Raw genomic sequence first — 13,558 nt, 5'->3', positions numbered from 1 at the left:
CTTAGATCTTTGAGTTCAGCTCATGAAAAATGGGGGCAAAAACAAAAGTGTTGCATTTATAATTTTGTTCAGTGTATTTTAATCTTTCTAATATGTTTATTTTGATGCTTAAGAACCATTATTTATTATCAATGTTAAAAACAGTGAAATTGCTGGTTCTCAACTGGTGTGTCCAAACTAGTAACCAGTTTGAGCTCAGTTGTGGTATGCTTTTTGTTTTGCTGTCTATTCTCCGATATATAACTTTTCTGAACTTTCTGTGCCAACGGCACAATCAAAGTGCTGTTATGTTGTAAAAAACGTGTTTTGTGACTCAGAAGTCATGAAAGTGTTGATATCAAGCTCTATTATAGATGAACAGTATTGGCCATTTTCACTTTAAGTGCTCAAGAAATTAAATAAGGCCACTCTAAGCACTGATGGAAAAGGCTGAAGGAAGTGTTTTGCCACCACAATTGACTGTTTTCTTTGTGTTGATTTATTGCAGTGCAATAACCCAAAGACCAAAGAGCCCAAGTTAAGTGCAGCGGTGAGGATTGTTCCAGAATGGTCCAAGTACGACAATGAGATAAAGCAGTTTCTCAAACGGGTGAAGGAGCAGAACGAGAAAATTACTGAGGGTAGATCATCATCATCATCATCATCACCACAGCACACAGGTAAGACTTAGTCATCACTAAAATTACTTTTCTAGTAAGCCTTGTGTATAAAGCACAGTTCATAACATCATCTGTATTTTAACAGGCACTCGACGTGATGAACTTTAGCACTTGAGTGCTCATGTTTGCACCTACAGTATCTTCCTGTGAATCTTGAACTCAACCATACAGAGATGTTTTCCACAACAGGAACACTGAGGAAATACACACAAGGAAACATTTTAAAGGACTTCATGACATTTTTTATGTATACGAATTTGATTGAAGGTTTAGTTTGAATGCTCTGACTTCAAAATGTAAACATTGAATGTAAACAAATGTAAACATGACAAAAAGATTTCAAGCAATTGCAGCGTTATCTGATATGTTTGGCCAGTTTATGAAATTACAGTGTAATTACACCAGTGCGGTGTATATTTATAAGGGACAAACATGTCAATAGTGTGTACATTCCTTCAGATAAGATTATAGATGTTTATACAGTTTCACAGTTCACTCCACATGGCCTTTTTTGTAACAGTTTCAGTAAATATTCTGTCATCATATTTTAACAGTCAGTGTTTGTAAATGAAAGGTATCTGTGATTGCAAATTGTTGATTTAAAACAAATGTCTCACTAACAAATTCACTTTTAAATTACCATTGAAAGTCTGAACACTACCAAGTAGAGCTCTCTAAGATATACAGTATATTTCCAGAATAAACCATACAACTGTAAACTACTGTGGGGGGGGGAAATCAAATTCCCATATTCATTGCTGTCAAAGTCAGCTCTGCAGATCCATTCTCTAAAACTGTCTCTGTATCCCAATTACTGAGACGGATCCTTTACATTCCCAGTTTTATTTATATTACATCATTGACTCTGTACACATTTGTTTCTATGCCTTGATGTTCAAAGATGTGGATTTTCTCAGGAATAAAGTGATTTTTATTCTGAAAGGGGGTACAAGTCTTTTATGATACACTGGGTGATTTAAATTCATTCATTTTAATGTTAAAAGCATTTGAGTGCACAAATTTGTTTAATCAAACACCGCTATGCTCTTCAGTCATCGTAAAAACAGACCAAAAAGTCATGTTAATTTAAATAAGCATTCATATCTCTTTATTTCCTTATTTACAGCATAGTTTGATTCACAGAAAAATAGCATTGTTTTCTATGTACATATTATTCTTGGGAATGAAAAGGTCAGCGCTCACAGACTTTACTTGATTATTAACCTTGCGCTCTGGATTGTAAGATCCCTGAAAGTATAGGAGCTGCTTTGAACAATGACCGTTAGCAAACGGGATCACTTGATAGCGTGAGATCGGTGTTTGAAGGCAAGCCGTGCCTGTGGGTGGGTTCAGAAGGTGCCAGTTCCTATAGGCTGACTCCAGCACATATCCAGGCCCTAGGTCTATTCAGCCGAGCCTTAGTTGAAATTGAATTTGAAATTAAAAGGTCCAGAACCGAAAGGATTGAATCCCTGGAAGTTTTCCCAGCCACCGTGGAAGTGGTGGTGGTGATGCCCCCCACCCTGCTGACTCTCTGGATCCATGGGGTCCTCGCCCTGATCAAACTTACTCCTCATCTCTGCAGAGAAACAGAAGAACTGGACTAATTACCACAGAACATTAACCGAGCAACAACAGAGTGAAGCTACAAATGTGGCACTAAAATATACCTGGATCGGTGAGAACTTCTTTGGCTTGAGCGATGTCTATGAACTTCTTCTCTGCCTTTTTCTTTTCTTCTGCATCCTGGAAATTGTCTGGATGCCACTGCTGCGCCAGCTTTCTGTATGCTTTCAGGATCTCTTTCTTTTGGGCGGTTCTGCAAGCACAGCAGTTTAATAAGAGTGTTTACTTACTTTAAAATAAGTATTAGGCCTCTGCATTGATTAACAGATGACACAGAGTTGTTGTGTGTATTATCTAACCTCTTTACACCCAGGATCTTGTAGTAATCTCTCTTCTGGGACTGTTTGATGAGCCGCTGTGCTCTTTCCAGACCCTCCTTGATCTGCCGGTCGTTCTCACTATGTTCTTTAGCACTCTCAAAGTCCTTAATGGCTGCAAAAAGAACACAATTCGGTCACTTCACCTCATCATTTTAAGGAATCTTGAGGAAAAAGTATTAAAAGTAGCCAATTTCCTATGTATAAAACATCACCCAGTTATTAATAAAATACAAAAACTGTTACAATGGTTAAAAAAAATAAAAATAAAATGTGTCCATATATCCAGATCTACCCTCTTCATACTGGTCATCCTGGAGGTAGGCCTCTGCTCTGTCTTTTAAAGCATTCACATTCGGAGGGTCTGCTTTCAGAACTTCACTGCACACTGAGATGGCTTTGGCAGTTTGTTGGTCCTGAAGAATAAGATCAAAACATAATCACTCACATCAGTTACGCGCAGATGCAGTGTATGCTTTGGTAGATAGCGCCACCTTGTGGTCAAGGAGCTCAGTCTCACCTTTGACAAACAGTGGCACATGCGTTCTTTGGCATTAAGTATGAATTGAGGAACATTTGGTTCAGTCTTCATAACAGACTCATATTTACTAACTGCATCGCTGTACCTGGGGATTTAGTAAAACAATCATTTAGTTTCTTTAGATTGTCAATGAGTGTACATTCACTTTAATGGGTTTCAATCAAATTTATCATAAGTGGCAGTAAAGAATATTCTATTTCAAATAAAAACTGTTCTTTTAAACTGCATTTTTTATTTATTGAAGAATCCTGGAAAAGAATCCTTAAGTGCAAATTCTGAAGAATTGTGTGACACTGAAGACTGAAATGGCTGCTGTAAATTCATCTTTGCCATCACAGGAATAAATTACACTTTAAAATATATTAAAATAGAATATAGTTATTTTAAAGTGTAAAAATATTTAATAATATTACTGTTTTTACTGTATTTTTAATTCAATAAATGCAGCCTTGAGCATAAAAGACTCATTTCAAAAATTTTAAAAGTTTAATAAATTACAGACCTCAAACTTTTGAATGATAGTGTGTATGTACTATTTATTTAGTTAATTATATTCAAATGAATTAATAAATTAATTAAAATGTATTTTATTTTATTTTATATATTTAGGGTATCCTGGAATCCCTGTGACCCTGCATAGGACAAGTTTGAAAAATGGATGGATGTGTTATATTATATGGAAATATAAAACAATAAAAAAAAGAAACATTCCTAAAAAATAACTAAAATAAGAAAAATAATCTATATCACAATATTATTATTAATGTTATATTCTTTAAAATGTTGTTGTTGGTTTTTTTTACAAAATATAGCAACATTGGGACATACATTTGCTGCTGGATCAGTTCCTCAGCAGCTTGTATCTGTTTGTTGAGCTTCTTAACTTGCTTGTAGTGGCTGAAGCACTGTTTATGATCTGGGTCCAGTTTCAGACACTCCCTCACCTCACTGCAAAAAAAAAAAACACACACACACACACACACACTATTAAGCATGGGTCCAGCTGCTAAATGTTTATTACAAATTCAAAATAACCAGACTGAAAACTGGATGCCACTCACTTTGGACATGCAGCATAGTGTGGCACTTACTTGTACATTTATCTTTGCATATATTGCATTTCATTTCACATACTATTATTAAAACATAGTAGGCAATATATGTTAAAGTCTATATTGTGCAATACGCTAGTAGGCTTAGAATGCTTTTGTAGCATACATGAACTCCAAACTCCCAGAACTAAAGCATTAATAACTACATGTTGTCTTACTTGAGGGACATCTCATGGTCTCCCAGGTTGTAATAGATGGTGCTGAGCTTGTAGAAAGCCTGAGTGTTGTCACTTTTTAGTTTTGAAGCAGCCTTGAGGTCACTGATGGCTTTGCCCATTTCACCCAACTGAACGAAACACTCTGCCCGCATCTCTCTGGAGTCCGCATCCCAAACACACGTCTGAAAAGATGACAAGCAAATAAAAAGGACTTGACAAATCTTGTTTTTTTATAATATTTATAATAATAATACCTTGCTATTGGCAGTTAATATGATATTTGTTGTTTACAGTTCCTCCAAAGCAAACATGATGACATTACTGAACAAAGAGTGCCCTTACTGAGCACAGGACAAAAGCACCTGTATCACCTACAGTAAACAGGAACCTCTTGAAGGTCAATTCAAACTTCTGAGTTACTAAAGTAGGGACATAAATTAAGGTCAATGTTATTTTAGTATCATTGGTATACTATTATAGATATCTTAATATTTCTAATTAGATTCTATTTTTATGTGTTCTATTTTTTTATTGTTATTTACGGAATATAGACGTTTTGGGACATACTTCTTTGGATCAGTTTTTCAGCAGTCTGGTGAGCTTTCTAAGTTTGTAACTTTAATAGTCATTGATGTACTATTATAGCTTCTGTTAATATTTCAAACAAGATTGTATTTTTTATATTTTCCATTTTCACTTTCATTTTAATTGAAGTTTTAGTAATTTAGTTGTTTTTTTTTATTTATAGTAGCTTTTGATGTTTTTTTGAAATATGCATATATAGTTTTTCTTACTTTTTATTTATTTGTTTTAGTTATTTAGTTTTTTACGTTTTACGTAAGTTTACGTTTTTCAAAAAACAAAGATACGTTGTTTTCTTGGCTATAGTTCTAGGTTTAGTTAATGATAATAACCCTGATCCAGGTTAACTCACATCAATGATAATGTCGAGGTGTGATACAGCAGAGCCGTAGTCTCTGCGGGTGAAATCGCTCTGTGCCTGGCCCACCAGTCTCTGAATTTCATCAGATTTCTTCAGCTGGCTCTGTGCCTCCTGCTCTTCCCTGCTGCTTGGGTTTGATTTGAGCTAAAAGGCAAAAAAAATGTGTCACTTAAGAAAATGAACAGAAAGCAAGTGCCAAAACAGCAGAACAGTTCAATTGTGCAGGTTAAACGAAGCCTTTGGGGTAATGACAGGAAATATACCCCACTGACTCACCCAACTAAGAATACTCTAGAGAAAGATGAGGGCACTTCAGAGAGACTTAATTAAATATTGTTTCCTCATAGGTATTACAATTGAAATGTTCATGTGATATAGAATGTACTGCCATTTTCTTCAGAAGATTTATGTGGACATGATAACTAAGTGTGCACTGATCAGAAAATACCATACAGTTGCCAATACAAAACAGCCTGTATTTTAGCATTATGTTCAACCGATACTAAAATATTTATTTTTAAATAACCACTTTTATGGCAGTTTTAATTTTAAACCATGTGCTACAGAAAAATGGACTATACAGTAAAATTACAGAAATCAATTCACATTCGTGTGTTATTATAACCGACCAGTTAAGGATGGCAGGTAATGATCAACCGGTGTCCAACTGGTGCATCCCTAATGCTAATCAAATGCCACGCACCACTTTTTTTAAATCCCTTTCTGCTTCATCAAGTTTGCCGTGTTTCAGCAGTAGGTTTCCTCTCTGAAGCCTCGCCTGTGGATTAAGAAGAAACACTGGTTACACAGGTTTTGGTAAATCATATAAAAATGTTGTACATATTTTACAGTGTGAAATGATTCTGAGAACCCACCGATGTGAAGTCTGGTTTAAGTTCGATGACTTTGCTCAGGTCTGGTAATGCAGATTTTGACTTTCCCATGGCAAGGTACACAGTTGCTCTCCTATAGTACGCCATGTAATTTTTGAGGTCACCATCTGACAATTAAAAAAAATAATATTTTAATTAAATTAATTCATTAATAAAAAAAAATAATAATTCCCTTAATAATAAAAACCTTCATTTAAAAACTGCATGTTGTGTTCACTTGTGTTATCTTTGACTAAGATTTAAATTTGTTTGATGATCTGAAACATTAAAGTGTGACAAACATGCAAAAGAAATAAGAAATCAGGAAGGGGGCCAACACTTTTTCACACCACTTTATGTGTGTATGTACATCGAAACTGCATTGTGTGGAAAAGAATGCATTACACACAAGATTTCATTTAAGTTCTCATGTAAAAAGATCCAGTACTCACCAACAGCAGCGTGGAAGTGAGAGAGAGCATCTGCCAGCTGTCCAGCGGCCAGAAGCTTCTTCCCCATCTCCAGATGATTCTCAACACCACCATCCTTCCCTCCATTAACCCCTGCAATACACGTGAAAGGCAAATACGTTTTAATCTAGATGAACCACATAGCACAATAAGGTACACATGCAATACCTGAATCATGTGTTCAGTAGTAGCAGTATAGCACACTGGAGTAGTGCACATTAGTGTACAGTTAGTATGGCAATAGCATAGTATGCCTCAAACGTGTCCACTAGCGTCGAGCAGAGTACAATAGAGTCAGGAAGACTAGATTAGTAAACATTTTAGTGAAGTGAAACAGTGACAGACAACATACATTGTTGCAATGGAATCACAGTATTCCTTTAGAGCAGTACAATAGAAAAATGCTATAGACAAAATAACATCACAAAAACTAAATTAAAAAAAACATCATTAACGTTTAAAGCATGCTTGACAGGTAACTGGATCCTCAGCAGCGTGTTTCTAGACTATTATAACAGTTCTCCATATGTAGTTCATGAGTAACGTGTAGACATCTAAACAGCTGGGATTTTTCATCTCTCATTGACTTTCTTTGAGTTAATTTATAAAAACAAAGTCACTTTCTCTAAATAACTGCCATGAAGATGAACATATACAAAACTGGTTAAAATCATTTCTTAAACAATAGAACTGACCACTTACCTTCGTATCGAAGATCGATCAAAACTAGTAAAAAAGGAACGTAGTTTAGTAGTTTGTGCGCCACTGGGCTTATGGCAACCATGTTTACTTTTCTTTCCTCCGTCAAATCACTGAATTAACGTATAAAGTTCCTATAGACACACTGGACATTCGCATAGCTGTCGGGCCAGCGGACATCATGCCCACTGGTCGTGGGGCACTCTGATTGGCTGATATTTCTCTAAACCCCGCCCATCGCGCCCTGTTAAACGAAGGCTAGCCACGGCATCATTATTTTGGTTCTGTTTGCGCATGCGCGGCAGTGAGCGTGCACAATGGTGGAGGGGGGAGTTAAGATGTGTGACATCTATACGAAATTTAAATTTATTATGTAGAACTGTATTTTTCGACTTTGTCAGAGGATTTTTTTTCCGTCTGTAACTGGCTACATCTACGCACGTCTTATCAGCATGATTCTTGAGAAAAACTGGCAGAAAAGGGCTACATTTCTCTTCTACATATATTCTACCGTTCAGCCAGCTGTAGCAGTGCTTCCAAGCCTGAGGAACTCGTGTGATGTTGCATGTGTCATGTAAACATGTATTTTGTCTGGGCTCTGTATTTCCAAAATAATGAGACACTTGAAGACATTATCAAAAAAATCCAAAACGTTTTTTTTGGAGAAAATCAGGAAGAATCTTCGTTGTTGATGTAATTTTCTCAAAGAGAAATCAAATACAAAGAGGCAAGCACACTATGTATGCAGCAAAGGAAGACAGCATTGCTGAAGTGATAACTGGTCAAATGCATCATTTATTTATCTTTGTAACCGAAATGTAATGGCAGCATTTCATCAGTCTCATCATGCCATTACTTGACTGAAAAACTACTTTCCCTTTTATGTGACGTGATTCATGCTATAAAAGGATGATAACCATGAACTTTTCACATCATCTTGTGATCAGTAACATCATCAGTCCTATAAGAGGATCCAGAGGCTAAGCTATTTGTTGCACTCTGAAATCACTGGCATTGTTTGTGGTCCTTTTTCAGAGCTTATCAAAACATATTGCTTAAATATTTTGACCATCTTTATGGAGATTACCACAAAAGCTTTCCAGTTTAATTATTTAGAGTCTTGTAATTGAAATAAACTACTCTCTAAAGTGACGTTTTGCTAGCTTATTTAGACTTGATCAACTGATGTGCAGCATCTTCAATGGTTTAAGTGGATCTGCAGTCTGATTCCAGGTAAGAACATGTCCAGCTCATATGTGAATTTTCACTTGAATTAACAAGGCTTGTATTAAACAACTGCATGATATTATCTGACACCATCAGTCAGAAATGAATCAGCGTGATTTTTTGTTTTTATTTTCATAGTAAAATGTATTATTATTTCAGTGCCGACTGTCGAGACTTTGTGTGACCACGACACAATTCAACATCGCTGGTTCTGTGTACTCTAGAGCGGAGCATGCAGAATCAGTGTTTATCTGGATTTTATGTACCATTGAGATTCCAGTCGTACTCTTGACCCTGTTTGCATTGTGTTTTCTCATCAAGTCTAATCGTGCTGCTTCAGTTTATGTGATTCTTTCAGATCTGTTACAGATAATTTTTGTGTTGATATCAACAACCCAATGGGAATCTAGAGAATCAAAGAGTGCATATAAGTATTGCTTGATTGTGGGTCTGCATTTCATGGCATGTATTGCTATTGAAAGATACCTTTTGGTTTCTGATCCTATCTGGTACAGAACTCACCGTTCAGTCAAATTCTCCTGTTTTATTTGTTTCATCATCTGGTTAATGCCTCTGATCTTTGCAGGGATAAAAAAAATTCTCTAAAATTTCATGGCCTGTCCTAATGTCTAGCGTATTTTATCCCTAATCCTCCTGTGTTTTGTTGGTACTTGGAAGGGCCTCTCTCACTCAACATGGCAGTCTTTCTCTTGTGCTGCTGAATTACACCTTTCTCATTCTCCCCAATGCAATTAAGGTTTTTATTAAATTCTTTGGATTTTCTGTAAGCCAAAGAATTTCCAACTTTTTTACTGTCTCTGGTATCTAAACCCATTTGTTGACTGTTTATTGTACTTGTTCATGAGAAGTGATTTTGATGATATACTGGCATATACCGCTGTATTGGCTCTGACAGACATCATACAGCACAACGCAACACCAGCACTCATCATCATAATGTGCAGTAACTAACAAGTCAAGCCATTTTTATTTATATACAGTAGTGCTGTATTAGCAGCTTCAGTATTAATAGTACCAAAGCAGCACTAAAAAGACAAAAGTGATATATATATATATTATTTATAAGCTTGTTTCTTCATGGGGACCTCAATTTAGGTCACCACGGTGACACGAGGCCCCATGAGTCAGTGTGTAGCCTATTCAGGTGTCCCTGAAAAATACACACACACACGCACACACTAGCCAAAACTTTTGTGGTTTTGCATTTTATAATTATTTTACTGTGGAAGATGACTAGTCAAGTCAAATGTATTTATATTGCTCTTTTCACAATACACATTGTTTCAAAGCTTACAGAAAGACTTACTGTTATGTCAATTAAGAGATTTAAAGATTTTTAAATGTTGGTCATTGTTCTATTAAGATAAGTATCTTGTTTAAGTATACAGTTTATTAACTGTATGTAGTAGAACAAAATATGAAAATAACTATTTGAATTATTACCGGGTTGGCCTACAAATTGACGTCACAACTGAACAGCACTATTTCCATCCCACAGGTCTGTGTGAGTATTGTCAGGAGGAGGAATCAGAACATGTCACTGCCAAAAATATATTACAGAAAGAAATATTCAGAAGGACACCACAGGAGATACTAGATGCAAAGCAAATACTCGGTCAAACAGGAAATGATAAATCGTTAATTGTATTCTTGAGGGAAACTGGGTTAATAAATAAAATATAAAGTGTAATTTTTTGTTTGTTTGTTTGTAAAGTTCTGTTAGTCCCTCTGGCCCACACTCTAGTATAGTAGGTGGCGGTAATGCACCTTAACGTTGGATGCCACCAGCCATAAAACAAGAAGAAGAAGAAGACCGCAGCACTATTTCCGCCACATATAAAGAGTCGAAAGTTTAATTTCATCACACATGCAACGGTGGTAGTTAGTTCTTCAGCGGTGTGTCAACAAACTATATTACAATGTCTGCATGTGCATTGAGAGTGTTTCTCCAGCGAGCAGCTGTGATGTGTAAAGCGGCGCACCAAACATTCAGTCAAACGAGAGCGTTTCCTCAATGCGTGACCGGGAGCTACACACACAGTAGAGAAATAAACACATTAACAAATTCACTAAGGTAAGAAACTGTCTTTTTAAAATTGAGTCGTTAAGACTTAACCATTTTAGCAATTTTGTCAGCAGTGATGTGGTGATGTAATGTCCCCAAAAGTGTGTCTTACATCAAATACGTAACGTCATTAGGTTAACAGTTAGATAACAAAATGTCAAAACGAGTAGCATTTTTTTAAAAAGAGACCATTCTTTAGCGATTCTGTCAAACAAAAAAATGCCACCACAGTAGCACAGTTTCTTAGGGTTCACATGATAAAACAATAGATATAATGTTGAAAATGCAATGGTTGTCAAATGTCAAATTTGTGAACGTGAGGAGAACTGATTTCATACATTGACTTAAATGACCTTAAGATCTGTAGGGTAAAAGTCATTAAAAACATGGTTCAGATAAGTTCTGAATGATCTAGCATAATCTGCTTGCGCAGTCTTGTTTTGACACATGGTGTGATATTTTATGTCTAATGACATACATGTGTGGCTTAAGTCCACAACTATTTTTGGGCTTACTGTATTTCCAGTTGAGCATGTTGTTTAGCTGTTTTGTTGTAGTTTTTTTTTTTGTGTGTGTGTGTGTGGGTCAAGGCTATTGAGTGTATGCATTGTGTAATAATGTGTTCCTCCTTATTTTATGTTATCTGTCTTTATCGTATTTTTATCTTTGGGTCTATGCCTGGTGACTAACAATGTGACTATTGTTATGGTTGATACATTGATACCTGAAGCTTCCTCAAGGTTATTTTATACACACACCAAACCTCTGGAGTACTTGATCTGAATGGTCAAATATTTCCCAATCTTGACCATTGTTCAGGGCATTGCTATATGCTATATACCTGACTGCTATGCTGACATACCTACACTACTATTCAAAAGTTTGGGGTTAGAAAGCAACTGCATTCAAAGTTGATAATGATAATGGAATAATAATAATAATAATAATAATAATGATGATAATTGAAAATGGTTATTTTAAGTTAAGTTATAATATGTGAACCTGGACCACAAAACCCAGTCATAAGGGTAAAATTTTTGAAATTGAGATTTATGCATCATCTGAATAAATAAGCTTTCCATTGGAGCATGGTTTGTTAGGATAGGACAATATTTGGACATGATCTTTACTTAAAATCCTAAAGATTTTTGGCATAAAAAAAAATTATAATTTTGACCCATACAATGTATTGTTGGCTACTGCTACAAATATACCTGTGCTACTTATGACTGGTTTTGTGCTCCAGTGTCACATATATTACAAGTATTACTGTTGTTGAGCATAGTGGACGACTTTCAAAAAATCTGACCAGTACTTGCATGAATAGTGTGTAACACTACGTTTACATGCAACCAAATAATCCATTTGTAATCGGATTGACGGCTCAATCAAACTGAAAAACCTTCACGGAAACACAATCAGGGTATCCAACCTACCCGTGAAATATTAGTTTATCTCATAAATATTAATTTACTTCGCACCTGCACTCACAACTACCTACTAGTCTACATCTTTGGCACACCGCCTGAATTATTATAGCTAACCACCTATTAAAATCTGTGTGGCAAAGCTGTGCGATGCACTGCAGCGTGGGAAGAATGTATTGTAGACAAGCGCAGACCACTATTAATTTATGTGAACATAGGTAGTTTTAGACAATAAACTGAGTTTATTTAATTAATATTGAGTATTAGCCAGCTAACTGATGGCATACAAAATTGTTAATTTCTCTGCCAACTAAACCAAAGTCACAGAACCGTTGTGTGACTGACTTGCAGCAGGCGCATATAGTGGTGTATCATTCCTGAATGAATCAGAGTCTTTGAAAAAAAGTGACGTGACATGTGGCCAAGTATGGTGACCCATACTAGGAATTAGTGCTCTGCATTTAACCCATCCAAAGTGCACACACACAGCAGTGAACACACACCCGGAGCAGTGGGCAGCCATTTATGCTGCGGCGCCCGGGGAGCAGTTGGGGGTTCGGTGCCTTGCTCAAGGGCACCTCAGTCGTGGTATTGAAGGTGGGAGAGAGCGCTGTACATTCACTCCCCCCACCTACAATCCCTGCCGGGTTACAAGTCAGACTCTCTAACCATTAGGCCACGACTTCCCCCCATTATTATTATAATAATCCCACCTGGGATCCCCCCCAAAAACCCATTATTATAGACAACAATGCAATTACCAATTATTATAGACAGCCGCTTGATTTTATTCCTAAATGAATGAATGAATGAAGCATTTTTAAGGAATTGATTGAATAAAAGGCTCCTTTATTAACACAGTGACTTACCGCCACATAGTGGCGATATTACTTTCATAATTCAAGTATCATTTAATTTTATTCATATTTCTGTATTAAAAATGTTGTATAAAACATTAATCTCATTTCATTATACATTTGTAATTGCTGTGTAAATGCACGTACAGCCGTCTGATCAGCATTAAACTGTAAATACATCTAAAAGCATCTTCAGACGCAGGTTCTGTATCACTGAATACTGATTTAATTGGTATCAGCCTATTGTCATATTATTCTAATTTATTTTATGTAAGAATTTAACATTAAAAATGACATACAAAAGGTAAAAGGTCAAAAATAAATAAATAAATAAACTGAAAATCAGTTGCCCCTTATAGGAAAGTTAATTTCTGACACTGATGACACTGGCTTATTGTTCGAAGTGTTATTTCAGGGTTTGGATATGTTCTTATAACTGAAACGAGTTCACCTTCAAATCATGACATCAAATTCACATTTCACTAAATTCAATCACTGAAACAAGCACTCTGACGAACAAATAGTCCCATGCCAGTGGGATAACAACATATGATTTCCTACATT

At 36.0% G+C, this 13,558-nt stretch overlaps 3 protein-coding genes across 5 annotated transcripts in view; 2 read left to right on the top strand and 1 right to left on the bottom strand.

Moving 5' to 3' along the window:
* The window catches only part of LOC107663813 (UDP-glucose:glycoprotein glucosyltransferase 2-like), a 26,949-nt gene extending 26,923 nt beyond the window's left edge, over nucleotides 1-26 (top strand). The window contains exon 39 of the mRNA XM_016454160.1: nucleotides 6-26. Coding sequence (XP_016309646.1) covers nucleotides 6-26 — 21 coding nt within the window. The remainder of the gene's footprint in view (nucleotides 1-5) is intronic.
* Nucleotides 1-7,585, bottom strand: part of dnajc3a (DnaJ (Hsp40) homolog, subfamily C, member 3a) — a 19,263-nt gene extending 11,678 nt beyond the window's left edge. For both annotated transcript variants that reach the window (XM_016454261.1, XM_016454260.1), the window contains exons 1-12: nucleotides 7,401-7,585; nucleotides 6,681-6,791; nucleotides 6,232-6,356; nucleotides 6,060-6,134; nucleotides 5,348-5,500; nucleotides 4,414-4,595; nucleotides 3,972-4,091; nucleotides 3,123-3,228; nucleotides 2,898-3,018; nucleotides 2,585-2,717; nucleotides 2,330-2,478; nucleotides 990-2,238 (exon numbers count right to left, since the gene is read on the bottom strand). In XM_016454261.1, coding sequence (XP_016309747.1) covers nucleotides 2,078-2,238; nucleotides 2,330-2,478; nucleotides 2,585-2,717; nucleotides 2,898-3,018; nucleotides 3,123-3,228; nucleotides 3,972-4,091; nucleotides 4,414-4,595; nucleotides 5,348-5,500; nucleotides 6,060-6,134; nucleotides 6,232-6,356; nucleotides 6,681-6,791; nucleotides 7,401-7,482 — 1,518 coding nt within the window. In that variant the 5' untranslated portion in view covers nucleotides 7,483-7,585 and the 3' untranslated portion in view covers nucleotides 990-2,077. The remainder of the gene's footprint in view (nucleotides 1-989; nucleotides 2,239-2,329; nucleotides 2,479-2,584; nucleotides 2,718-2,897; nucleotides 3,019-3,122; nucleotides 3,229-3,971; nucleotides 4,092-4,413; nucleotides 4,596-5,347; nucleotides 5,501-6,059; nucleotides 6,135-6,231; nucleotides 6,357-6,680; nucleotides 6,792-7,400) is intronic.
* A 2,826-nt stretch (nucleotides 7,586-10,411) lies between these two features.
* The window catches only part of fdx1 (ferredoxin 1), a 7,975-nt gene continuing 4,828 nt past the window's right edge, over nucleotides 10,412-13,558 (top strand). Inside the window, exon 1 of one of the 2 annotated variants that reach the window (XM_016454166.1) lies at nucleotides 10,412-10,719. In XM_016454166.1, the coding sequence (XP_016309652.1) occupies nucleotides 10,565-10,719 (155 nt within the window). In that variant the 5' untranslated portion in view covers nucleotides 10,412-10,564. The remainder of the gene's footprint in view (nucleotides 10,720-13,558) is intronic. The other variant, XM_016454167.1, reaches the window with a different exon arrangement.

The sequence above is a fragment of the Sinocyclocheilus anshuiensis genome, unplaced genomic scaffold (assembly GCF_001515605.1).
Source record: "Sinocyclocheilus anshuiensis isolate Anshui unplaced genomic scaffold, SAMN03320099.WGS_v1.1 scaffold976, whole genome shotgun sequence".
NCBI lineage: Eukaryota > Metazoa > Chordata > Actinopteri > Cypriniformes > Cyprinidae > Sinocyclocheilus > Sinocyclocheilus anshuiensis.
The sequence above is the reverse complement of the archived record's forward strand: the minus strand, read 5'-3'. Positions and strand labels throughout refer to the sequence as shown.